This window comes from Pan troglodytes, chromosome X, assembly GCF_028858775.2.
Source record: "Pan troglodytes isolate AG18354 chromosome X, NHGRI_mPanTro3-v2.0_pri, whole genome shotgun sequence".
NCBI classification, from domain to species: Eukaryota; Metazoa; Chordata; class Mammalia; order Primates; family Hominidae; genus Pan; species Pan troglodytes.
Genome location: NC_072421.2, coordinates 53,329,251 through 53,356,516, shown reverse-complemented (window position 1 = coordinate 53,356,516; position 27,266 = coordinate 53,329,251). Strand labels below are relative to the sequence as shown.

The 27,266-nt window shown below is 49.3% G+C and overlaps 1 protein-coding gene across 17 annotated transcripts in view; it reads left to right on the top strand.

Annotated features, from left to right (window-relative positions):
- IQSEC2 (IQ motif and Sec7 domain ArfGEF 2) overlaps positions 1-27,266 on the top strand; it is a 130,448-nt gene that overhangs the window by 51,838 nt on the left and 51,344 nt on the right. For 8 of the 17 annotated variants that reach the window (XR_002941550.3, XM_024353368.3, XM_024353367.3 and 5 more), the window contains exons 2-3: positions 12,493-12,522; positions 24,789-24,884. The exons of 1 other annotated variant lie outside the window; for it this stretch is intronic. Coding sequence is in view for 15 of the 16 variants with exons in the window: in XM_024353368.3 (XP_024209136.1) it covers positions 12,493-12,522; positions 24,789-24,884 (126 nt within the window). In the remaining variant the exon portion in view is untranslated. Of the gene's footprint in view, positions 1-12,492; positions 12,523-17,686; positions 22,935-24,671; positions 24,885-27,266 lie in introns of those variants that run through there. 8 more of the 17 variants (XM_063804424.1, XM_054676661.2, XM_024353359.3 and 5 more) reach the window with 6 other exon arrangements.

Below are 27,266 nucleotides of genomic sequence, written 5' to 3'. Positions count from 1 at the left end.
TGTCCTTTACCGCCATCTTTGCCTTCAGGATTGTTTGGCTCCATTACTAAAAGTGATTCCAGTATCCAACAAGCTTTCTGATTTGTCCTGTGGTTCTATTTCTTCTTTTTAAATAATCTTCATGAGACTTTCTTGCATAACACCATTACCTCATCCACCTGTTCGCTATACTTTTTGTCATTTCTAGGTCTGATTCTTGGCTTCCTTAGAAAAGAGTCTTCCTCTCTACCTGAATCATCTTCCTTTTTTTTTTTTTTTTTTTGAGACAGAGTCTCACTCTGTTGCCCAGGCTGGAGTGCAGTGGTGCAATCTCGGCTCACTGCAACCTCCACCTCCCGGATTCAAGCAATTCTCTGCCTTAGCCTCCCAAGTAGCTGGGATTACAGGCACCGCGCCCACCACCACGCCCAGCTAATTTTTTTGTATTTTTAGTAGAGACAGGGTTTCACCATCTTGGCCAGGCTGGTCTTGAACTCCTAACCTTGTGATCCACCCGCCTCAGCCTCCCAAAATGCTGGGATTGCAGGCGTGAGCCACTGCGCCTGGCTACCTGAATCATCTTTCAAAAGGTTTTCACTTTCACTTTTTTTTTTTTTAGACGGAGTTTCGCTCTTTCACCCAGGCCGGAGTCAAGTGGCACGATCTGAGCTCACTGCAACCTCTGCCCCCCAGGTTCAAGCGATTCTCCTGCCTCAGCCTCCTGAGTAGCTGGGATTATAGGCGCCCACCATCATGCCTGGCTAATTTTTGTATTTGTAGTAGAGATGGGGTTTTACCATCTTGGCCAGGCTGGTCTCCAACCCCTGACCTCAGGCAATTCACCCGCCTTGGCCTCCCAAAGAGCTGGGATTACAGGTGTGAACCACCACGCCCGGCCTACTTTTACTTTTTACATTGTCATGATTTAGGTGTCACTTGAACTTGGGAATCATCTTTACCTCCCCCTAGTGCTTTTCTCCTTCCTTGCTGTCACAAGTAGGTCTTCACGCCACTTGTGGTTTAGGGAAGTGCTTGCATGCTCCTTTGGGTAAGGCTACAGCTCCACTCATTCCTCAAGTCACTCTGTTTCCTTCCTAACCCTACACTCAAGTTGTACTGAACTATGTAGAGTTTGCTAAGCATGTCAGGCTTCTTTATGCTTCCATGCCTTTATTCTGGCTGTTCCTATGGCTAAATGCCCTTTTTTTTTTTTTTTTTTGACAGAGTCTCACTGTGTCTCCCAGGCTGGAGTGCAATGGTGTGATCACGGCTCACTGCAGCCTCTACCTCCTGGGCTCAAGTGATCCTCCCACTCCAGCCTCCCAAGTAGCTGGGACCACAGGCATGGGCCACCACACCTGGCTAATTTTTTGGTTGTTTGTAGGGACAGGGTCTCCCTGTGTTGTCCAGGCTTGTCTCACACTCTTGGGCTGAGGCAGTCTTCCCACCTCAGCCTCCTGAGTAGCTGGGACTATAGGCACACACCATCATGCCCACCTAATTTTTGTATTTTTGTAGAGACAGAGTTTTGCTATGTTGCCCAGGCTGGTCTCGACCTGGGCTCAAGCAATCCTCTCACTTTAACCTCCGGAGTAGCTGGGACTATAGGCACACACTAAAATGCCTGGCTAATTTTTATTTCATTGTAGAGATGGGATCTCCCTGTGATCCCCAGGCTGGTCTCAAACTCCTGGGCTCAAGCAGTCCTCCCGCCTTGGCTTCCTAAAGTGCTGGGATTATAGGCATGAGCCGCCGTGCCTGGCCCCAAATGCCTTTTTACCCTTGTCTACATGGCAGATAACCAGTTAACTTTTTTTTTTTTTGACATAGGGTTGTGCTCTGTTGCCCAGGCTAGAGTGCAGTGGCATGATCATAGCTCGCTGAAGCCTCAAATTCCTGGGCTCAAGTGATCCTCCTGCCTCAGCCTCCCTAGTAGCTGAGGGAGGCCTAGAAACTTATTTCTCTCTGGTGCCACCACGCCTGTCTAACTATTCAAATTTGAAGAACATCTAAGTACCTCACACTGTTCAAGGCACTTGGAAACAGTGAGCAAAATAGACAAAACCTCTGCCCTGTGGAGCTGAGATTCTAGTGTATGGATGTCTGGGATGGGTGTGGAAAATAAACAAATAAACAAGAAGACACATAATATGTCAAGTAGTGGTAAGTGCTATGGGGAAAATAAAGCTGCATGAGCCTGGGGAGTGCAGAAGGCTCAGTCAGCTCCGGCTCAGTCAGCTCCACCACAGCCAGTGTTTGCACAACCATTATTAAGCAGCATTTTCTCATTTAAGCATTTTCCAATGTTATCACATATTCTTTATAACCATAATCCTCCCAACAACCGTATCATATTAGTGCTATTGTTATCTCCATTACATTGATGAAGAAACTGAAACTTAGGGTCATAAATCGCATAGCTGGAAGAGGCAGAGCTGAGACCCAAATCCAGGCCTGTCTGACCTAAAGCCTGGACTCATAACTACTGTCATTCTACAAACCTCAACACAATTCTCTGAAGTCAGAATTATTATGCCTATTTTATAGTTGGGGAAACTAAGTTCAGAGAGGAGAATGGATTCATCCATGGGTTGCACAGCAAATGAATGGATTTGAACCCAGATCTGTGAAGGCTAGGGCCTTCTACAAACCCTGAGGCCTAAGGCTCTATAGACTTGCCTGCCTCTACATTTCTAGGGCCCAAGCAAGTTACCAGTTGAAGCCCTTGGCCCTCCACACTTCTCTTCCCTCCCATAGTTCATATGGAGCCTTGAGATATGTGGATACCCCAGCCAACACCTCCAAGCCCTGTCTATCTCCCCTTCCCCTTAGGCCGCTCCTTGGTCCTAACAGATGGACCTGGGTAATAAGACCATGCAATTCCTGAAAGTAAGCCCAAGAAATTTAGGCAGGAAATTCTGAGGTCCTTGGTGCTTGAAGTGCAGCCTAGAAGGGACAGGGCCAAAGATCCTTATGGGTCCTGATGGCATTACAGACCTTTTGCCTGATGGAGAGTGGCCCCTAAAATGTGGGCCCCAGTGTAGGGCCTTCTGTTTATCAGTACAACCCATGAGATTGTGATTCGTAATAGGCTGGCCTCCAAGGTCCTCCTCCTTTGGCTTCCTGAGCTAGGTCCTGCTTTGCAGGGAAGGGAGCAGGGGGTGTTCTGTGGGCCTGGGCCTTCAGAGGCTGTGGCCGGTGAAGAATAGAGCTTTCCCAGCAAGCCCTGGTGGACATGTGCACTGATTCTTATGCCCCCCGCCTCACAGTATTTTGTTCCCAGTACTCTCAGGCTACTTAACCAATTTAATTTCTTAGTAGCTTTTAAAAAATTATACTTTCAATGCATTTTTAAATTAGGAAATTTGGAAAAACTAGGAAAAGTAGAGGAGAAAAACATTACACATAATTACAGCACCCAGAGGCAGCCACTCTGAGCATCTGGTGTATTTGCCCTTGTTCTCTGCATTTTTTTCATGTAGTTGAAATGATTTTACACATACAATTTTTTTTCTTGATTTTTCCATTTGAGCATTTCCCATGTCATTGCATATTCTTCATAACCATCATTTTTAGTGGCAACTGATATACCACGATGTAATGTAGGGTGTAGAAGCTGTGCTCATTTTTTTCACTGGTTTAAATCATGCTGCGATAGGCTTCCTTGCACACACAGCATCAAAGGAACTTACAGCTTTTAGGGAATTGACCTTATATAGGGACAATTGTATTCAGCTTATTTCCCTTTCTAGATGGTCCCTCTAGCTGGGTCCGATTCGTTTATTTAGTCATTCATTTATTCATTAATTTCGTCACCACATATTTACTCCATACGCCTGGAAGCCAGACTCTGAGATCTGGGGGTCCAAGCAGGAATGAGACAGAGCGCCTGACTACCAGGAGCTCCCAGTCACTGGGAGAGTCAGCCATGGAAATAGACAATTTCAGAACAGTTTGATCAGGGCTGTGATGGAGTCAAGAAAAGGATACTGTGGGAGAACAGAGGAGGGGCTCCTAACCCAGCCTAGGGATGTTAAGATACGCTTCCTGGAGGAGGTGGTGCCTAAATGGGTCATGGAGGATGAATAGGAGTTGGCTGGAATAAGAAAGGGAGCTTCCTGTTAAACACAATGAGTTGGATAAACTTATTTCTCTCTGTTGCTTTCCCAAATCTCATTAAAATATGAAAAAAGGAGTAAAAAAGGTAGAAACACATAAGGTCTGGGATGCTGACCAGAAGTAAACTATTCTACTTAGAGAATCCCAGCAGTGCTCAGGATTGAGAGGTACTGAAGGTACATCCTCAGAAGGCAGGATGAAGTATGGACCTGAGAATGGGAATGTTGAAAGTCTTTTCTGTCCGGGCATAGTGGTTCATGACTGTAATTCCCCCCCCACTTTGGGAGGCTGAGGTGGGAGGATTGCTTGAGCTCAGGAGTTTGAGACCAGCCTGGGCAACATAGTAAAACCCTGTCTCAAACAAACAAACAAACAAACAAACAAACAAAAGATTGGCTGGGTGTGGTGGCATGTACCTGTGGTTCTAGCTACTCAGGAGGCTGAGGTGGGAGGATCGCTTGATGAGCCCAGGAGGTCAAGGCTGTGAGCTATGCTCACACCACTGCCTCCTAGTCTGGGCAGCAGAGAGAGACCTTGTCTTAAAAAAAAAAAGTCTTGTCTTTTTGGTCCTTCCCCAACCCCATCCAGACAGTGAGTCCCCCACTCCCAGCTGCATCCCTGCAGATGGAGGTTGCTTCTTTGGAGAAACTGAAGTTAAGAGGCTTTGACTTGAAGTCACCAAGTACAGTGGAGGATGGGGTGAAACAGGCCTGCAGGCAAAGGGATCTGCAGCCTAAAACAGTGGAACCCCAACTTCCTTCCACTTAAAACAGTGGGACTCCAACCTCCTTCAACTCCCCCACTTCTAGGACACCAAAGTCAGGTACACAGATGAGATCAAAGGATTGTTCTCTGGGGAAACTGAAAGGCCCCAGAAAAAAAGGCCTCCAAAAGCCGACATTTGGAAGTCTTCTAACAAAAGAACAGACTTTCAGCCCAGTAATTTGATAGTGAAGCCCACCACCTGGCAAGCCCCACCTGCACACAGAGTTTCCAAGCAGCTTGGTAGTGTCATGGGAACTAATCTAGGAACACCAGCCAAGGACCCTTAAGATTAGGTATATTTTATTTTAATGTAAACTAAACCTCAGTACACTGGACCAGGCATGGTGGCCTATGCCTGTAATCCCAGCATTTTGAGGGGGCTGAGGTGGGAGGATCACTTAAGCCCAGGAGTCTGAGACCAGCCTGGGCAACATAGCAAGACCTTGTCTCTAAACTAAAAAAAAAAAGAGAGAGAGAGAAAGAAAGAAAAGAAATAAACCTCAGCATATGTTTTTAAAAACCCCAAGCTCTTGGTAGCCAGAGATAATCAGATAGTCCAAGGCTATTTGAGGAAAACCATCAACTTGGAAGACTGATTGAAAAAGCAAACAAACAAACAAACAAACATAAAAAAGGAACTTGGAAGGTAATGAAGGGAGGAGAAGAAACCTGGGAAATTCAAAATAGTGAGAGCTAAAATAAAAATTTCAGCAGAAGGATTAGAAAATAAAAGGTGAGGAGATATCCTAGGAAGCAGAATAACAAGACAAAGGGACAACAGAAGAGAAAAGATGAGAAAATTGGAGGATCAATTGAGGAACTCCAACAGCCAACAATAGGAGTTCCAGAAATAGAGAATGGAGGGAACAGCAGGAAGGAAATTCTCAAAGACATAATACAAGAACATTTCCTAGAACTGAAGGAGTGAAAACTCCTGCTGAGTACCCAGCAAGATAAATGATAAAAAGACCCATGCCAAGATATGCCACTGTGACATTTCAGAATACCAGGGATTAAAGGGAAGATCCTAAAAGCTTCCAGAGAAAAAACATCATATACAAAGAATCAAGAAAAGGAATTACGTTGGACTTACCAACAGCAACACTGGAAGCTAGGATATGATGGAGCAGTGTTCTCAATATTCTGAGGGAAAAGAATTTCCAACCTAGAAGTCTATACTCAGTTGAATGGTCAATCAAGTATGAGGGTATATAAGATCTAAAGGTTTTAAGTCCTATGCCTCCTTTCTCAGGAAGCCCTGGGGAATGTGCTCCAGCAAAATATGAGCATAAACTCTAAAAAAAAAAAAAAGGAAAAAAAACCCCACGGAATCTAGGAAACAGGAAGTTCAACGCAAAGGAGAGGTGAAAGGAATTCCTAGATGATGGAAAAGAGAGAGGTTCTTTTTTCTTTTTTTTGAGACGGAGTCTCGCTGTGTCGCCCGGTCTGGAGTGCAGTGGCGCGATCTTAGCTCACTGCAACCTCCGCCTCCCAGGTTCAAGCTATTCTTCAGCTTCAGCCTCCCGAGTAGCTGGGATTACAGGTGTTCGCCACTGCGTCCGGCTAATTTTTGTATTTTTAGTAGAGACAGGGTTTCACCATGTTGGCCAGGCTGATCTCAAATCCCTGACCTCAGTTGATCTGCCCACCTCGGCCTCCCAAAATGTTGGGATTACAGGCATGAGCCACCACGCCTGGCCTGAGAGAGAGGTTGTTAGGGCAACATCTGGGCAGGCCTAGAGAGCAGCCAGCCTAGATTGCAGCAGGAAGGTGGGTGTTTTTAAGGGAAACAAAGAGTCCGATGGATTACCTGATATGTCAAAGCATATTGAGAGGAGAATTGCGCTTCTGACAGTTTGGGGAGAATTGATCATTTGTATGAAGAGAACTAAGCCGACAAAAAAATAATGGACAGTAATCAGGCTGGGCACGGTGGCTCATGCCTGTAATCCCAGCACTTTGGGAGGCTGAGGTAGGTGAATCTCTTGAGCCCAGGAGTTCGAGACCAGTCTGGGCAACATGGCGAAACCCCGTCTCTACAAAAAATACAAAAATTCACCAGGTGTGGTGGTGCATGCCTGTAGTCCCATCTACTCAGGAGGCTGAGGTGGGAGGATCACTTGAGCCCAGGAAGTTGAGGCTGCAGTGAGCTGTGATTGTGTTACTGCAGCCTGGGCAATAGGATGAGGACCTGTCTCAAAAAAGAAAAAATATAGACAGTAAACAATAGCAGGGAAAATAAAAAGTTGTACGGGAAAGGAAATGTAATCATAGTATGTCATATGATTTATCCATTATTAGTATCCATGCAGTCATAATAACGTAGACCACCAGCCTAGGCAACATGATGAAACCCCATCTCTACAAAAAATGTAAAAATTAGTCAGGCATGATGGTACATGCCTGTAATACCAGCTACTCAGGAGGCTGAGGTGGGAGATACTGCTTGACCCCAGGAGGCAGAGGTTGCAGTGAGCTGAGATTGTGCCACCGCACTCCATCCTGGGTGACAGAGCGAGACCTTATCTCAAAAAAAAAAAATGTAGACCACCAATGTTGATTTAATCCAAACTTTGTGATATAACTCTGATGGTAGAATGAGAGGAGGGCACAGTTGTTCAGTTGCAGGACACTTGGAGTGAATGGAAGTGGTCACTGCACAGTCGTGTGTAAAAACAGCATTTAGGCTGGGTACGGTGGCTCACGGCAGTAATCCTAGCACTTTGGGAGGCTGAAGTGGGCAGATCACTTGAGGTCGGGAGTTCGAGACCAGCCTGGCCAACATGGTGAAGCCCTGTCTTTACAAAAAAATATGAAAATTAGCTGGGCATGGTGGCACATGCCTGTAATCCCAACTACTCAGGAGGCTGAGGCAAGAGAATCGCTTGAACCCGGGAGGCAGAGGTTGCAGTGAGCCAAGATCATGCCATTGCACTCCAGCCTGGGCGACAGAGTGAGGCTCTGTCTCAGACAAACAAACAAAAAGTTCCTTTAGCAGACAGTGTGGGAAAGGAGCTGACATTTGCGGTTAGGTGTAAGGTGATATTCAGGAGAGAAAGTGAAAGGCTGATTTGGGGCCGGTTCTCAGCTTTTGGAGAGACCCACATGATTTCTGGGCCAGGGTACCTGTCTCTTTTTCCTTAGGACGCTCCTGGGAGGAGCCCCGTTCATAGTTGCCCTTCAAGTTTCATTCTTCAAAAAATCTACTTCTGGGCCAGGCGCGGTGGCTCACGCCTGTAATCCCAGCACTTTGGGAGGCTGAGGCAGGTGGATTGCCTGAGGTCGGGAGTTCGAGACCAGCCTGACCAACATGGTGAAACCCCATCTCTACTAAAAATACAGAATTAGCCGGGCATGATGGCAGGTGCCTGTAATCCCAGCTACTAAGGAGGCTGAGGCAGGAGAATCGCTTGAACCCAGGAGGCGGAGGTTGCAGTGAGCCAAGATCGCGCCACTGCACTCCAGCCTGGTGACAGAGTGAGACTCTGACTCAAAAAAAAAAAAAAAAAAAAAAATCTACTTCTGTTGATGTTCAGTCTCCTTTCTGTAGGAGACATAATCTTTTAGGCATGTTATTCAGATTCTGGCTTGAGGACCAGTCTGTGATCATTCAAGTTACTCCGCATTATCTCATTTCTGATGCATTTTGTATTTATTTAATTAGTTTTGCTTTCAGGGACAAGCTTCTTGATCTAATTTCAGGTTCCTGGGAAGAGGCACCATATTGTTCCCCAGTTACTGCTTATGGGTGGCTTGGAGCATGGCAGGAAATCTAGTCAAGAGGCAAGGGCAGAAACTCCAACACAGCAGCTCCAAGGCCTCCATTCTTTTCAGTCATTCTGCTCTGTCTTCCCCATAAGTCCCCAAAAGGTTCAGGAACTTTCGATATTCTGCCATTTATTCTCTCATCTTCCAGATTGCTTCTTCTTTTTTTTTTTTTTTCTTTTTGAGACGGAGTCTCACTCTGTTGCCCAGGCTGGAGTGCAGTGGTGCAATCTCGGCTCACTGCAAGCTCTGCGTTCTGGGTTCATGCCATTCTCCTGCCTCAGCCTCCCGAGTAGCCGGGACCACAGGCACCCACCACCACGCCCGGCTAATTTTTTGTATTTTTAGTAGAGATGGGGTTTCACCGAGTTAGCCATGATGGTTTCGATCTCCTGACCTTGTGATCTGCCTGCCTCGGCCTCCCAAAGTGCTGGGATTACAGGCGTGAGCCATGGCGCCCGGCCAAATTCTTGTACCTGGAAGAAGCAACATTAAAGTCCCTGGTCAGATTACATGCCTGTTTTTGATTCAGAAAATATGGTTACTATCCTCAAAGCTCCAACAAGTTACTATTTATTGGCCATCACTGCTGAGGATGGGAGTTGGCATATCCAAATCTCTTGAGAATCCTGGGGCCTAAGTGGCCTTTCATTAAGACAAGGCTGGCCAGGTGCAGTGGCTCATGCCTGTAATCCCAGCAATTTGGGAGGCCGAGGCAGGTGGATCACTTGAAGTCAGGAGTTCGAGACCAGCCTGGCCAACATGGCGAAACCCTGTCTCTATTAAAAACACAAAAATTAGCCAGGCACAGTGGTGGGCACCTGTAATCCCAGCTACTCAGGAGGCTGAGGCAGGAGAATCGCTTGAACCTGGGAGGCGGAGGTTGCAGTGAACCAAGATAGTGCCATTGCACTCCAGCCTGGGTGACAGAGCAAGACTCTGTCTCTAAATAAACAAACAAACAAACAAACAAATAAATAAATAAATAAAAGGCTGTGGGGAGTAGCAGGAGAAATCGGTCTCCTTTACTGACATGGATTGATGAAGAGGGATCTAGTCCTTGGGTCTATTGCTTCTCCTTGTAGACAGCAGAATCTAGTTGATAAAAGAGATAAACTTTGGGGTTCTGAAGAAATAGAATATTTTAAGGCCTAAAGATTGCTTAGAACTCAACTAACACAGCCCTATCACTTTACAGGTGAAGAACCAAGGTCCAGAGGGAAATGACTTGTCCGAGTTTACACTGCCAATTAGGGAATGAGCCATAAAAGGACCTAGCATTCTTTCTACCAGTCTATACTGCCTCCCAAAAGAATGGTGGCCCAGCTTCATGAACATTGGACAGTGCATGAGCCTCTGAGGAGGTGTAGGATAGCACTGATGATTGTTCTATACATAATGAATAATATGCTAAATGCATAAAGGGTGATGGACCCTGGGGTGAGCTGCACCCCCACATTGAGAGTCATATGATGCTGTGTACCCTCAAGCTAGTAAGAATCAGTCCATAGCGAGAATTGGCGAATTCCCCGCTGCATCATGACTTGGAGCTCTTTTGCTCCCCTTTGCTGCCATCTTGAGGACTGTCACATATCACATAGAAATACTTTTGGAGCAGAGGTGTATTTCTCATAATCTCTCAGATGAAAGAGCACTGGAGAGGAAAGGTCTGTTGGTGCCTCTCTGGCTTGATATTGAGGAATGAAGATAAGGGAACTCACCGTCATAGTGCATACGTGCCCGGCACTGAGCTTCTGGTACAGTGGAGCATGGTGGTAGGAACATGAGCTTTGGGGTTCACTCCGAGCTTCTCCGCTTGTGTGACCTTGGGCAAGTCATTTTGACCTTTGTGAGTCTCAGTTTCATCATCTTGAAATTGGATGAATAACCCCCACTTTGCAGGATCAAAGGAGATAATGTACAAAAAGAGGCTAACACTATGCCTGGTACATAGTAGGTACTCATAGTTTGTTCACAGTGGTGGTGGGGGTGATTAGATGTGTTGCTTAAACCTTAGGTAGATTGGGACAAGTGGCCAGTCCACGAGCTCCTTGAGAGGTTGTATTCCCAGGGCAGGGCCTGGTAGACAGCAGACTGAATACATGTGTGCTGGGTTTGGGGGTAGGTGGGTGGTGAAGAGATCGGTCTGCCTAGAGCAGAGGGTTAGTGTTAGGGAGAGAGGCTGAGAGGCTTGGCCTCAGTTCTGTAGGCATCTGGGGAGTCATTGAAGTCAGGCCCCTCAGGCCTGGTACCTGAGAATAATTGGGCCAGGCCTCAGAAGCAATCTTGTTGCTGCAGAAGGAGATGGAACATTTTAATAAATGTGATAAGGTGCGCTGTGGCCCTGGTCCTCTGTTCCTTCAGGGGGCTGAGAAGGCTAAGGATTGGTGCTACTGGCATCTGCTGAGCATGTACCATGTGCCAGGCACTGTGCTAGGCTGAGCCTCACAGCCACACCCCATAAAGGGAGTGACTCTCACCGCAGCCCACCCCCAAAGCCCCATTTTACAAGGCAAAGCACTGACACTCAACATAGTGAAATACCTTCCCTAGGATTCCATGGCTTGTGAGTAGTGGAACCGGGAGTGCTGTGGTTGCAGCACCCTGATGCTTGCCTGCCCCACCTCGCCAGTGGGGCCTCCTTTCATTCTTTCAACAAATGCTCCCTTCTGAGGCCCACCTGCTCCTCTCCCTGTGTGTATCTCTGTCATTTAGCGCTTAGCATAGATGGACACTCCCCTCACTAAAGCCACGTCTTGGCTCTCTCAGCTGAGGACAGAGCCTGTGCTGTGTTCATCTCTGTCTCCTTCGCAGCATGAGTGAGGGTGGGAGGCCTGAGGTGAAGATGGAGGAAGATGACAAGGGGGAAGTCCGTGTCCCACACGCTCCCACTTTCAAATTCCATGGTCCTCCTCTGCCCCTTCCCTGCACACAGTGAACACCAGCCCCACTGTCCTGATCCTCCCTCCCGTACACACACACACACACGTGCGCGCGCACATACACGTGTACACACGTGTGTGCACTCACGTATACACTCTGACACTCTTCTTGGGAAGGCGCAGTGGGAGGGGAAGGGTGTGGTTCAGATTTCACTCATTGCCCGGTTCCCTCAGTGATGTCCCCAACTCCATTCTCTTCTTTCGCCCTTCTTTTGCCTCTAAAGAGGCCTCACAATGAAAACGGCAGACCAGCGTAGTAGAAAGGAGCCCAGCGGCTGACTCATTTATCTCCTCAGCCTCGTTCTCTTCATCTGGAAAATAAGCAGGTTGGACCAGGCAGTTGGCAAAGCCCCTTCCATGGTGTTAATAATACCTGGCATTTGCCTACCGGGTTCCAAAGGGCTTAATTATCCCAACAGCCCGGTGAGGATCGGCCTCGTGTCACAAACGGGGAGACTGAGGCTCAGACTCAGAGAGGTGAAGTGACTTGCCCAGGTCATGGGGCTGGTAAGTGGCAGAGCCAATATCTGAACCTAGGTCTTCCTGTGTTTCAAGCTTGGGCTTTGCCCCTGCCCACGGCTGCTGGCTGCCTCGAGGAAAGCCACGCTCCTCACTGTGTTCCACTAGGCCCCACATGTTTGGTTCCTGGTGCCTCTTTGACCTCACTTCTGACCACTCTTCCCCCTTGCTCACTGCACCCCAGCACCACCGTCTTCCTCTCCATCCCTCCAACTGGCGAGGCACTCTACTGTCTCTCGGCCTTGCACTTGCTATTCTCTTCTCTCCGCATGAAATAACCCTTCCCCTCATTTTTGTGATGTGCATTAGGCCTCAAGGCCCCCAAAGCCACTCTACCTAGGGCAGAGGGAGAAGAGAGCGTATACTGACCGTTTTGGTTTTTTTTTCTCTGTTTCCCTTTCAGATCTGATGGTGAGAATTCCAGAACAGTCAGGTCAGTACCTCCTTTCTTTAGTACTAGTTGGGAGATGGGGCAGGGCCTGGGGTGGGGGCCTCTGGTTTGTAACTGCAGGATCCATGGGCAAGGGGAGGGGCCAACTCAAGGGTGTCTTCCCTGTTGGTATTAGGGTTGGCTATGGAGTGGGGTGAGAGGGCAGTTGGGGGATGTGGCAGCTGTGGGGAGGGGGTTCAAGACTGTTCCTTAGTCTTTCTGACACTAGTTGACTTGGGAGCTTGGCTGAACACCATAGGGGCTCATAGGAGCTGCCCAGATATGAAAGCTGAGAGGTCAGCTCTGGACCAAGGACCTTTTCCACCTTCTCCTCCCAGGGTAAGAGGGCATGATCGATGCTGAGCTTCCCTGGTCTAGCGTTCACTTTCCACCCTGAATCTGTGCCAGCCCTGAGTAGTGGGATTTGAATGGACTCTGGATGTAACACATTCTAGACATTAGAACTATACATTATGGCGACAAGGAAAATTTTTTTGTGTGTGCTTGGTAAAAAAAGTTTACAAGCTTCAGTACGTTTTATTTTATTTTATTTTATTTTATTTTATTTTTGTTGTTGTTATTGTTGTTACTGACCCATTGGTAGACATAGTAAGTTTTAAAGATGTGCTCAATCTGCCAGTTGGGGAGGCAGGAGTAAAACTTGGGTAAAGGTAAAGACAAGGGACCTTTGTGCATTTCCCAGGCCTTACCCCATCAGAAGCTTCATGAAGGCAGAGGTGTCAAGTATAGGGATTATATAGGAATGATGGGGGTGCTCAGGATAGGACCCACTCAGCCTTAACATCCAGGCTGGGGGCTATGGGATAGGCCACTGGGCTGAGCTGAGCCCAGGCAGCAGAGGCACAGATGGGTACAGTCTTTCCCAGCCACGGCTGCCAGTAGCATAATTGGCACCTTTGTGAAGAATAGAAAAAGATGTCCCTTTCAAGGGCACCCCCTCTGAGTGGCTCCATTGAGCATAGCATGGGTTGGATATCAGCCCCTGTTCATATCCTTTTGGCTGTGACCCTTTGTGAAAGGCACAGCTTGCCTGACTGTATGCAGCAGCCCTGGTCCTGTCATTCAGGCAGTGGATATGGGCTGGGGACAGAGGATGCCAGCATACAGACAAAAGTGTCTAATGAGACACACTCTGTTCTAGCACCCCAGACAGGGGATCTGGGGTAAACACACGGATACCCAGAGCCAAGAATGGGGCTGTGGGATAAACACACACTGAGGCCAGCTTTAATGCAATCAGTCCCAGTGTCCAGGAAAGGGGTTTGTGACAAGACATAATTAGTCCTAGCATGCAGCCAAGGAGCATGTCATGGGCACAGCTTGTCCTAGCACTTAGGAAGGCACCTGTCTAGCAAAGGGAATAGATCTCAGTGTCCCACCGTGGGTTTGGAGAGAGGCCACCCGAGCACGGGGCTCCTGCAAGCATCCCCGGTGATGTGCCTGCTACTTGTTGAAGAAGAAGATTGAAAACATCTCTAGTTCTCAGCTCTTCCCAGCAAGGAAGTTCCTGGGACCTAGAGCTCAGGACATTTAATAATGAGCATAATCATAAGTCATGTGATGATATACATTTGGGCCTTTACAACTTACAGAAGTTGTCAGGGACTTTCTTTTGTCTGATCCTCCCAGTGACACTGTAGGTAGAACCTGAGCTGGCCTTATCATCATTGTTTTACAGCTGAGGAAACTGAGGCTCACAGTGGTTATGGGTTTTGCCTGCAGCCAGGCAGCTAATATGTGGATTCAGCTAATATATGGATCCTGAGCCAGGATTCAAACCCAAGTCTGCCTGGCACCAACCCAGAGTGCTACCCATACCATCACCACGGGAGCTCTCAACAGCCTGGCAGATAATAATCATCATCCTCATCCTCATCCTAATATTAGCAATTATAGCAACCACCATTTGTTCCTCACATACTAACAACTTGGAATATGATCTTATTTAATGCTCACAACAGCCCTGATAGGCATGGATTACAATCCCTGATTTACAGATGAGAAGGAGGTTCTGAGAGAGTCAGTGCCTTGGGCTGTCTGATTCCAAAGCCAGCATTTAATTTATTCAGACACGCTTCCTGACATCCATCCTGGGCCCAGAGTCAAGGAGGCTATAGGGGCCTAGAGGAGTCAGCATCTGGGAAGCGAGGGTCAAACTCAGGCTATGGGAAGGGGCAAAAGCATGGCGTGTGTGAGGCAATATCTTGACAACATGGTGGGAAGGCAACTTGAACTTGCAACCAGGGCTGGGTAGGGACCTACTTGTAAATTTTTGAATTCGCTCCAGTTAGGGTGAAGGAGAGCTTGCTGGAGCAGGCAGTGTCTGAGCAGGGCTGTCGGGGACTGCTGTGCAGATTTGCATAAGGAGGGTGTCCCCGGAGGTGGGATCAGCTTGTGGAGGGAAGCGAGGGGGGTGGGTTTAGAGACAGGGAGCCATCCGTGGGGCTAAAATAGAAGATCTAGGCAGGAAAAGAGCAGTAAGGTCAGAACGCGGGTCAGGACTGGGTCACAGCGACCTTCTGTCATCAGTGGGGAGCTGGGGAAGTTGGAGGAGAGAGGCGAGGCTCTGTGGCCTAGGAAGGGCAGAAACACTGGATCCATGCACAGGCCTCCATTTGGGGGTAGGTTGCTTTCTAGTTGTGTGACTGGACAGTCTGTTTGTCTCTTGGAAACCCAGTTTCCTCATCTAATAAACTTCATGTGTGCATGCATGCGTGTGTGGAGGGGGAAGGGCTAGGGAGGTGGAAGAAACACCGAGGAGAGGCGCTAGGCCTGGGCTTTTATGGGAACTGAATAGCAAGGAGAGAGCAGAGTCGGTAGATTGCAAGCCACCCTTGGCATGACCCAGGCCTGAGGGCTTCTAAAGTATGGGGTGCCAGAGGAAGTGTGGCGTCTAATTAGAGCTGAACAGTTGGTGATGGGGGTGGGGGGTAGGCATGGGCAGAGAAAGGTGCCTGGACTTCTTGTGGGTCCCTGAGAAGTGTCACAGATCTGACCTAAAGACACCTTAAGCCAAGGTCCAGAGAGGGATTGGCCATGGCTCGAGGTCACAAAGCTAGCTAGCAGCAGAGCCTGCTTCCTAGCTGTGCACTTTTTGCAAAATCACTTAACTTCTCTGGTTCTTAGTTTCTCATGGGTAAAACGGAAACAATAGTCTTGACTTCTCTGGGTTAATGAGAGAACTTAAAGTAAAGCAATGCTCGGTGTGAAATAGTGGTGCAACAAACTGTAGTGTCCTCTGCTTTCCCCTAACCCAATCCATTGTCATATGCTATATAGTCAGGCTGGAAGAATGTGAACAAGTGTAGAACTTGAAAACAGAGAGGGCAGGACGGGCCTGATGAGGCCCTCACCAGAAGATGAGGGGGCCCAGGCCTAGAGGCACTGCTGCAGTGAGGGTCAGCCTGAACTTGTTGGCCCTGGGGACCAGGCTGGGGTTGCTAGGCATGCAAGGATGAAAGCAGGAGGAGGTGGCCTGTTGCTAGGGAAGGAGGGAGGGGGTGGGGGAGCCGCTGACACCCGCGGAGACAGGGACGTCCCTATGGCAACGGGAGCCACTGCAGTTGGAGAAGAAGTGGGAGGAGGAGCCTCCCACTGTGGGCCTCAGTGCTCCAATCTGTCCTACAGGAGTTTGGATTAGATAATCTCTTGGTTTCACCTCTTGGCAATCTGGGATGGCCAAGACCTCATGAACCATCTGTGGCTCCCCCATCCACATGTCCAAGACACTACCCATCCCCAGAGCCATCCAGCTGCATCACCTCCCATGATGCCTCCCATTTGGCTCAGCCCGGTTGCCCACCCTGCCCTGTTCCTACCACTTCCTTTGCCTGGAACCTTGCCACTTACTGCTTCCCAGTCTGGGGTTGCTGCAGACACAGATGAGCCAGCTCGGGCCAGCCCAAATGGGAGCGTGATGATGGTGTAGACAGCCAGTTTGTGAGGACAGAAGTCTAGAGGAGTCAGAGCTGGATTTTGACAGTGGGAGAGAGGAGGAGGTAACTTTCCAGGAAGCTAAAGAAGGGCAAGAAGGGGTAAGAGGTTTCTCTTCTCCTCCCCTTCCTCTCTGTGTTCTGCCGCCGCCTGGCCCAGCCCCAGGAAGTGGGTGACCCCTAAGCTGGCTGAGTGCCTGGTTGGCACCGAAATAAACTTGCCTTCTCTCTCTTCCCCTCCCCTTGCCTCTGTCCCCTCTGTCCTGGCTTTAATTAGCAGCCCTGGGGATGAGTCACTTGGCAGCTGGGGAGGGAGGCTGCACAGAGCTCAGTGAAGCTTCGACTCCTGCCCTGAGCCTTATGGGCAGCACCTCTGTGTTCATGCATGTGGGTGTGCACTGCTGCACGGCAGCGTGGCTGTGAAGAGCAAAGTGCAACACTGCATGCTGGCGCGTGGCCCTGCATGTCAGGGGGTCTGCAGAGAACCATATCTGGTTGCTGCTGCGTTTGTTGCTGTGTGCCACTGAATGTCAGCGTGTGTGAGCGTGTGGCTGGAGCGTGTGGCTGTGGTTGCAAGTGTCAGGGAACCAGGGAGCTTCTGGGTGAACAAACACAAACGCTGGACAATTGCATTCACCCCTCTCTACCTAAGTGTTCTTTATGCGATTTTGCTTACACAAACCCTGCACTTACATTCCCAATTTTCACTTGTCTTAGTCTGGGTACACTTTGTTGTGAGGAACGGAAGCCCACTCAAGCTAGCTCAAGAATAAAGGGCTAATGAGGGGACTATTGTGAGGCTACATTTCACAGAATCTAAGAACAGTTAATGAAAAACAGCCAGGCCTCACACCAACTGGAAGTGGGACCAGGAAGTCGAGGACCAAGGTTGCTGTCTCGCTGTCTGCATCTCCTGGGCCCATGTCTCATCTTTCTCCATCTCTCATGGCTTGCCTGGTCCCTGTCATCTCTTTTTCTTTCTTTCTTTCTTTTTCTTTTTCTTTTTTTTTTTTTTTTTTTTGAGCCGGATACTTGCTCTGTCGCCCAGGCTGGAGTGCAATGCCATGATCTTGGCTCACTGCAACCTCCACCTCCTGGGTTCAAGCAATTCTCCTGCCTCAGCCTCCCAAGTAGCTGGGACTACAGGCGTGTGCCACCACGCCCAGCTAATTTTTGTATTTTTAGTAGAGACAGGGTTTCACCATTTTGGCCAGGATGGTCTCGATCTCTTGACCTCGTGATCCCCCCGCCTCGGCCTCCCAAAGTGCTGGGATTATAGGTGTGAGCCACCGCGCCCAGCCTATCATCTCTTTTTCATGGACTTCTCTCTCTGGACCAGCTTCCTCTGCTTGCCCATGGCCTGACATGGCCACCAACCTGGAAGCTATGTGACCTTTTCCAGCTTCAGGATCTGCCCCTCCTGCCATTGGACTGCAGTGATCCTCCAGCCTGTGGTAACACAAGGCAGCAAGGGGCCGTGTGAGATAATTGATTCCCTCAGAATTGGATGAGAGGAGAGAGAGAAAACACTTGGTATTTCTTGTTTCTTCTGCAGTAAGCACAGTTTTTATGTGTACCCAAGTGAGGTCAGAGCTGGTCGGCTCAGAGGCAAACACTTGTAAGATTGTTTTTGGTTCCTATTTTATAGCAAGATGACCTTTGCTCACTGTGCTTTCAAGTTCCATATCCTTGCATCAAAACATGCTGTTTTGTCTAAAAGTGCCCTCTTATTTTATGCCGAAAAAGCTTTTAAATGTACAGTGAATATTACCATTGCTACCAGCTTGTGGTAATTTTTCATAACCTCAGAACAACTGGTATAAAGCTACTGATGGTACAGCTGCTACCCAGCTCTTGGTGGCCTCAGGAATTTTGATATTTTATGAGTTCAGTGACTGAATTTATAGTTACCTCCAGTATATAATTACAAGTACACATTATCAATATTATCAGCTTGATGCTGGAGCTTACTTTTCCACTAATACAAACCCTGCAGGTTTTACATTAATTACAGAGGGAACTAATGACCCCTTAGACAAGTTTTCACCTATGAATAAAGAGTTTGGAATCAGCTGTGCCAGTAATGACTGTTCTCTAGACACAGGAGCGATGTCCACAGCTCTGGCCTTGGCCCTGACCTCGCATCCTCTGGCCGAGACTAGGGGCTTCCCATCACCTCCTCAGAGGCCTCCTGACTCTGGCCTGGCACACAGCAGGTGCTGTTATTTTTAATAAAATTGATAGTTTTATGATTGCTATTAAAGCCATCTTCCATATCTAAATGGTAAACCTAAGTGAGAGAGATTATCCCAGGTTCTGGGCAGTCTCCTTCAACTCCTCCCCCTGCCCTTTTCTCACTGTTCCAAATAGTAATAATTGCTTTGAGTCAGAAAATGTCTGCTAAATATCAGGTACTATTACAGAGCACTGGAGACACATTATCTTTAATCTTTGTGGCCACCCTGCCAAGTAGGGGTGACTTACAGGTGGGGAAACTGAAACCTAGAGAGGTAAAATGACTTGCCCCAAATTGTCCATCCACACATCCATTCATTTATTCCTTCATTCAAGGATTTATTGAGTGCCTACAATGTGCCAGATGCTGCTAAATGTGGCTGATAGGGTGGTGAGTAACAGCCCTGCTGTGATGAAGCCCACTGTCTGGTCAGGAAATAGACAAGGAGACAGACAATTACAGACAATTATAGGGGAAGTGCAGGGTGCTGTGGGAGCACCACGGAAATATACCCAACCCAGCCTGAGGGCCAGGGAGGCTTCTCCAAGCTGACATCTAAGTGGAAGCTTGGAGCATGAGTAGAAGTTAGCCAGGGGAGGGGTTGGATGGGGCAAAGTGAAGTGAAGAGTGTTGCAGGCCAGAACTGGGAGAAGAGTGTTTGGCACCCACATTTGTGAAGAACTAAAGGAGTATCTGCAGTGAGATGGCACTGTCATGAGAAACGGTCTCATCTGGAAAGGGAGCAGAAGGTTTATCGGGAGGCTGGAACTGTGGCCCTGGTTGCTTAAGTCCAGAGCTGAGGAGCTGCAGGACCCAGTAACAGTTTCCATGTGACAATTGTGGGCCTGGGAGCCTCCTGGGTCGGCCTGGCCAACAGCAGGCTGGGATTCTAGTGGCCACAGTGCCCTCTAGTGTCCACTGGCCCACCTTGCAGCCTCCACCTCTGTCCATTGTCCCCCCACCATGTATGACCAGGTGCCCTGTGCTGAGTGCTGGGGACACTGGGATGAACAAGACACAGCTCTCACAGAGCTCCCGACAGAGAAGGGGCAGCAGGCATCTGAACACAGTGTTGAGAGAAGCCGGCTGAGAAAAGAGCAGGGCGGAAGGACACAAGGGAGGTGACCCAACCTGCTTGGGTGGGGTCAAGGCAGGTTCCCAGAGGGCACAACATCTAGCTGACTTTTGAAGAACAAGGGGGAGCCAGCCAGGTGGGGAGATGACAGTGGGGGCACAGCGGGACAACAGAGGTACTATTACAGAGCATTTGACACACATTCTCTTTAATAAGGCTTGGAGCAGCAGAGTGTAGCTGAGAGTTGCAGGTGCTTCTGTCTGGGTGGGGTGCAGGTTGAAGGTGGGGGGAAGGCTGAGACTAGCTGGAGGTGTGGGGTAGGGGCTAGCTCACAGAAGGTTCTAGGATGCCTGCCACCAGCTCATCATGGGCACTTAGTGAATGGAATCATATAAGAAGCTTCCCTACCCTTTGGGATCACAGACCCATCCGAGGATCTGATCAAAGCTAGAGATGTTCTCCCCAGAAATTAATGCTTTTCATACAACTTTAGGGGCTTCAAAGATACTCCCCACCCCACATGCCTGTCCCAAACCACAGGCTTCCAAACTGCTCTTCCTATAGATACGGAAACCCCGACAGAGGCCTCCAAGGCTCTGCATGCTGGGCCCCCACCTCCATCTCCAGTCTCACCTTTCTCCCCTGTGCTCTTCCCACCCCGCCACGTCAGTCTCTTCGTGCTTGCTGGAAATACCACCTCAGGTCCTTTGTCCAGGTTGTTTCCTCTGCCTGGAATGCTCTCCTCCTGCCATCTCTACTTCTTGCTCAGTTGAATTGCATTAGTTGGTGAATGTCTGTCTCTTCTCACTTGGATATAAGCTCCGTGAGAGCAGGACATTGTCTACCTGTAGTCACTGCTGTATCCAGCACCGGGGACAGTGCCTGGGCCACAGTATCTGTCGAATAAATGCATGAAGGCCCTGCCAGTGTCCCGTGGCTGGGTCAGGCTCCTCACCCTTCATTCCTTCCTCCCTTCAGCCTCTGGTGGGTCATCATCTGAGTCTGTTCAGCATGCTCAGCTGTAACTGAATTCCAAAAGTGGTCCCAGGTTCAGGGATATTTTCTTAGAAATCTTCCTCACTATCCCTGAAACAAACAGGCTTCCCATGGGTCTCCTCTGCCTCTCTGGGAGAAGGGACAGACTCTCTCAGGTTCAGGCTGAGACTATTTACCATGTGCACACTTTGTCTACCTACCAAATCCCTACAAGAACTGTGAGGTAGGAATTTCCACTCCTCTTCCATAGATGAGCAAACTGAGCTTCAGAGGGCTTACCCAGCTAAAAAGTGATAGGGCGAGGACTTGTACCCAGCTTTACCAGGCACCAAAGTGTAGGTTCTTTGTCTCACCAGAGAGGGAAAGGGCCTTACCCAAAGTCACACAGCATCATCCCTTAAAGCTACCACTACACTTTCTTTCTTTCTTTCCTTTTTGTACAGGGTCTTGCTCTGTCACCCAGGCTGGAGTGCAGTGGCATGATCTCAGCTCACTGCAACCTCCGCCTCTGGGGCCTAAGCGATCCTCCCACCTCAGCCTCCCAAGTAGCTGGGACTACAGGTGTGCACCACCATGCCTGGCTAATTTTTGTATTTTTAGTAAAGACAGGGTTTTGCCATGTTGCCCAGGCTGGTATCAAACTCCTGAGCTCAGGTGATCCACCGTCCCCCACCCACCCCACTGCTCCCAGCCTCCCAAAGTGCTGGGATTACAGGCGTGAGCCACTGCACCCGGCCCAGCACTACACTTAATGTCTCTCGGCTCCTGCCAGGTCAAGAGGGTTCAGCTCTTAGGGCAATAACTACAAATGGGCACAAGGTGAAGCTGCTGCAGGAGCTAGGAGAGTTCCTCAAGGAGAGTTAAAAAAAAAAAAAAAAAGGCAGATGCTAAGGCCAGAGCCTTGAGGACCAGGGCTTTGAGGGGTGGGCAGAGGGAGAGAAGGTCACTAAGGACCCACAGATGCCAACCTTGTGGTGTTCCGGAGGGCCTCTCTCTCTCAGTAGCTTTGGCTTTCTTGAGAGGAACCAGCTGCCCCAGCAGGGAGGCAGGAAGGCTGGCCTGTTGCCTGTCAGCTTCTATTTCTTCTAGATCACTGGCCCCCTGGCCCCTCCCAGGGCCGCCTTCTGCTCAGAACAGCCAGGGGCCTGGGCTCTGGGACCGTGAAAGGACAGGAGCACTTCGAGCTGGACCTGTGGTATTCTCAGGAGCCCTACATCCTTCAAAGCCAAAAAACTCTCTCCTTTCTCCAGTCCCGCCCATGTGGAGGACAGAGATGTTGCTGTAATAGGCAGGCAGGGAGCCAGGGCACCTGGAGTCTACTCTGACCTGCTGCATGAACTTTAGTAAGACCCTTTTCCTCTCCAGGCCTCAATTTGCCCATAAAGTCAGGCTGGGCAGTTTACTTGGAAGAACAGCCTCTTGGCATTTCTTTTGATTTTCCCTCTTCTCTTCAGGAAGCATTTCTCTCAGCCAGTCTAGAAAACAACGTAGAAGAGTGAGAGCTTATTGCAGTGAGAAAGAATATTGGCCGGGGCCCCATCTTGATACCCCAACATGGGTGATTTGAATTGCACTTAATATGCAGAGTCCCAGAACAACTCCTAAACATAGTCTCTTTAACTGTGCTGAAAATAAGGGTATTTGTGAAAAGCTTCTATGGAAAGGTTTCTGTACTCACAAGGTAGCAATATGGCTGAAGGGGCAGATTCCAGGTTTGGGAATAGCCAAACCGGGTCTTGATCTTGGGGTTCTGCCACTTACTAGCAGTATTACTTCACCTCTCTCCATCTCAATTTTCTGTTCAGGAGAATAGAGCCAGCGATACAAACTTGATGGGGTGCGTGGGGAGATTCTAGCAGAGGTGCACTGAGGGAGCCCAGCCTGGGGTTTGGCCCAGAGGAGGGACTGTAAGCTCTCCAGGCCGCTTCCTCCTCGGAGGAGTTCCCAGCCCTCCTGGAGGAGTAGGGGAAGGAGCAAAGTTTCCAGTTGCAATCTGGCCCGCAGCCCAGCTGGCCTGGCCCCGCCTTCTTGGTTCTTCCTTCTAGGGAAGGGCTGGGGAGGAGGGGGTGGTGACACGGTGGAGACACCGGCTAGGCCAGGGGGCCTGCCCTTGGGACAGGTCCAGACCCATGGAGCCCCCCGGGAGGAGCAGCAGGTAGGAACCTGGGCCCCGCAGCCTGGCCCCCTCCCTTCCTGCCCAGGCCTGGACCCAGTCCCTGGGCTGCTGATTCAGCAGCCTCCTGGCTTCCTGGTTCCTGGCTCCCTTCTTGGACTCTGAGAGGCCTTTGGCCTGGGGGAGGGAGCCAGTTCAAGTGGGAGATCCCATGGGCATCCAGGTGCCCAGCTCTGGAAGGACCCTGGAACCCTGAGCAGCACAGCCTGTGGCCTGTGAGGGGTGAGCTTGGCTCCTACCCTGCTCTACTAGCCTTGTGTGCGAGGCACTGCAGGGCTCCAGGCTCGCGGCCTCTGAGATTCTAACACCAACATTCCAGCAGCCTAAGAGTCTCTGAGTCTCAGATTCAAAAGAGATAATGAGTCAAGGACTTGGGCTGGAGACTGGCACCTGAGAAGCAGTCGCCCTGATGATGATTAATCCAGAGCCTTCGATAAGAAGAGTCTCAGATTCAAAGATTCCCTGTAAGGTTCTGAGATTTGGACATCCTCAAATTTGCAGCTGGCCTGGCCCGCAGCCATGTCTCCTGGCTTTTACATGGGCTTTTGAATGGCCAGGCCCTGACCACAGTCTGCCTCTGTGGGCTTGTGGGGGACAGGGGCTGGCTGACCTGGAAGGGGTCGGCTCCACTCCCAGCTTGCTCTGGCTCCGGCTGACTGGCATACCTCTGGCATCTGCGCTGCACTGGGTAGGGCAGGGACCAGGCCCTCAGCCTCCCTGCCCTGCTGTACCTCCTCCTCCCCTTGGCCATTCTCCCGACTTTAATCGCAGGAGGCAGGAGGTGGAGGGGTCTTTGGACCCTGCACTAGGGGTGGTGGGGGCGCAGCATCAGGGGTGGAGTGTGGGCCCCGCCTTGGGGTGGGGGGTAAAGCACTGGCCTTCAAAGCAAAAGACTCCTACCTGGAACCACCCCATCCTCTGCCTCACCCACTCAGCCCTGAGTCCCATCCTGTCACCAAGACCACTGAGACCTTGTCAGCCTCCTCCGCCCTCACCCTCCTCTGCTCTGGCGCTCTCTGCCTCTCTCTGGCTTCTCTCTGTGTCTTCTGTCTCGCCCTTTCTCTGTCTTCCTCTTTCTCTGTCTTTCTCCTTTTCTGTCTCTTTCGGTTTCTCTCTCTCTCTCTCTCCCTCTCTTCCTTCAGTGTTCCCCTTACCCACCCACCTGGGTTCTCCCCCTTCTTTGGGCCCAGAGCTTCTCCTTCCTCCATCCCTTCCTCCCTTCCTGTGAGGGATCTTCTCTAAGGGGAGCCCCCATGCATCTTTCCCCCTTCTCTTTCATCCCCCCTTCCCCTCCCGTCCTCCCTACCCCTGTGGCGTCTGGTGTGAGGAGGGCTCCCTTCCCCCTTCCCTACTGTGGTGTCCCAGCGTCTCTGTGGCTGAGGTCCCCACGGAGTCACCTGGAACACAGGAGGCCCAGCCCGGCTCTTTCGTCTCTACTGCCCCCTGTTGTCGTTGTGTTCTGTATGTGGTTCGAGTGCCGTCCTCTCTTTCTTGACTTTGTGGTTTTTTTCTTTTTTTCTTCCTTCCTTCCTTCCTTCCTTCCTTCCTTCCTTCCTTCCTCCCTCCCTCCCTCCCTCCCTCCCTCCTTCCTTCCTTCCTCTCTCTCCATCTTCCTCCCTCTCTCCCTTCCTCTTTTCCTTTCTCCCTTATCTTCCTTCCTTTCCTCCCTCCCTGCCTCCCACGCCTCCTCTTCCATTTCCCATCCTCCATTCCTCCCAGCCTTCCCTTTTCCCCTCCCGCACTCACTCTCACCTTCTTGCCCCCATCGCCCACCCTGCCACTTCCCTCCCTCCCTGTCTCTCTCTCTGTCTCTCTCTGTCTCTTGCTGTCTCTCAGGTCCACAGCGTCTCATACTCTACACCAGTATTGCTGTCCTACTCAGGTCCTTGACTCCATGAAGCTTACCCCCTCAGGCAGGCTGGCAGAGAGCAGGTAAGAGCTAGACCCATCCCTCCCCCAATTCCTCCTCCTTCCAGACAAATATACAGTGTCATTGCCAGCCCCTCCCACCTCCCTGAGCCCCCGCTGTGCCTGTGGAATGGGTGTCCGAGTGTATGAGGAGAGTGCCTGGAAGATCAGGTCAGCAGACCAAAGAGGACATTTGGGATCTATCTAATTTGTCCTTCCTTAAAAAAATCCTTCCCTAGAGACCTGCCCCAAAAGGCCTGAGTGGTTGGTCCTAGACTATGTGATAATCCAGCTTTTTTAAAGGATGAATAGGAGTTTGCCAGTTGGATAGACTGAGGAAGGGCAGTTAGGCAGAGGGAACAATCTGCCCATATCTTTGGAGAATGTTATTTCTTTTTTTTTTTTCTGAGATGGAGTCTTGCTCTGTCGCCCAGACTAGAGTGCTGTGGTGCCATCTCGGCTCATTGCAGCCTCTGCCTCCTGGGTTCAAGCAATTCTCCTGCTTCAGCCTCCCGAGTAGCTGGGATAACAGGCATGCGCCACTACACCTGGCTGATTTTTGTATTTTTCTTTTAGTAGAGACGGGGTTTCACCATGTTGGCCAGGCTGGTCTCGAACTCCTGACCTCGTGATCTGCCCGCCTTGGCCTCCCAAAGTGTTGGGATTACAGGTGTGAGCCACCACACCCGGCTGGAAAACATTATTTCTAAGTTAATTAGAAAACCTATTTTATGTTTTCTAATTACAACTCAATAAAAGGAAATATTAACAGCAGCAGCAAAAAGGCTAGGCCCTCCTCCCCATTTGAAAGTTTAAAAATACTTGTGTTAAAGAGGAAATAAGAGTGGAATTTATGGACTATTTAGAATAAATGTCAGTGAGAATACTACAACTTAAAACCTATAAAATATGGGCACAGGGATTCCCAGAGGAAAATTTATAATCTTAATTGCTTTTATTAAAGAACAAGATGGTTTAAATTAAATGGACTAATTATTCCACTCAAGAAGCTAGAAAAAAACAACCAAAACAAAGCAGAGTAATTACTACAAATAAAACCAGAAATTAATGAAATGGAAAACAAAAGATTTGATAAAGTATTAATAAGTAAGTAAATATGACTTTTGGAAAGACCAGCTCTACCTAGTTTGGTAGACATTCTTTGGCAGATATGACTAAGAAAAAGGCTAAATAAATAAATACATTAAGAAATAAGGAAGGGGATTTAACCATAGATTCTAAGGAGATGAAAAAAAAGTTATTATAAGAAAATATTGGGGCCAGGCGCAGTGGCTCACGCCTGTAATCCCAGCACTTTGGGAGGCTGAAGCAGGCAGATCACGAGGTCAGGAGATCGAGACCATCCTGGCTAACACAGTGAAACCCCGTCTCTACTAAAAATACAAAAAATTAGTCAGGCATGGTGGCGGGTGCCTGTAGTCCCAGCTACTCGAGAGGCTGAGGCAGGAGAAGGGCTTGAACCCGGGAGGCGGAGCTTGCAGTGAGCCGAGATTGCACCACTGCACTCCAGCCTGGGCGACAGAGTGAGACTCCGTCTCAAAAAAAAAAAAAAAAAAAGAAAAGAAAAAGAAAAGAAAAGAAAAAAAGAAAATATTGGTTGGACACAGTGGCTCATGCCTGTAATCCCAGGACTTTGGGAGGCCAAGGTGGGTGGATCACCTGAGGTCAGGAGTTCGAGACCAGCCTGGCCAACATGGCAAAACCCCGTCTCTACTAAAAATACAGAAATTAGCCGGGCGTGGTGGTGTGTGCCTGTAATCCCAGCTACTAGGGAGGCTGAAGCAGGAGAATCACTTGAACCTGGGAGGCAGAGGTTGCAGTGAGCCAAGATCGTACCACTGCACTCCAGCCTGGGTAACAGAGCGAGACTCCGTCTCAAAATAAAATAAAATAAACATTGTATATACTTTTTTACCAGTAAATGTGAAAATATAGATGAATTGGGTGGTTTTCTAGGAAAATGTAAATTACCAAAGTGACTTAAGGTGGGACAGGAAACCTGAATAAAATGGAAAAGTAGGGAAGAAACTTAAAAGATGGTCAAAGTGGCCGGGCGTGGTAGCTCACACCTGTAATCCCACCACTTTGGGAGGCCGAGGCGGGTGGATCACGAGGTCAGGCATTCAAGACCAGCCTGGCCAACATAGTGAAACCCCGTCTCTACTAAAAATAAAAAATAAAAAATAATTAGCCAGGCGTGGTGGCAGGCGCCTGTAATCCCAGCTACTCGGGAGGCTGAGGCAGGAGAATCGCTTGAACCTGGGAGGCGGAGGTTGCAGTGAGCCGAGATTGCGCCCCTGCACTCCAGCCAGGGCAACGGTGTGAGACTCCATCTCAAAAAAAAAAAAGAAAAGACGGTCAAAGTTTTCTCCCCAGAAATGGTAC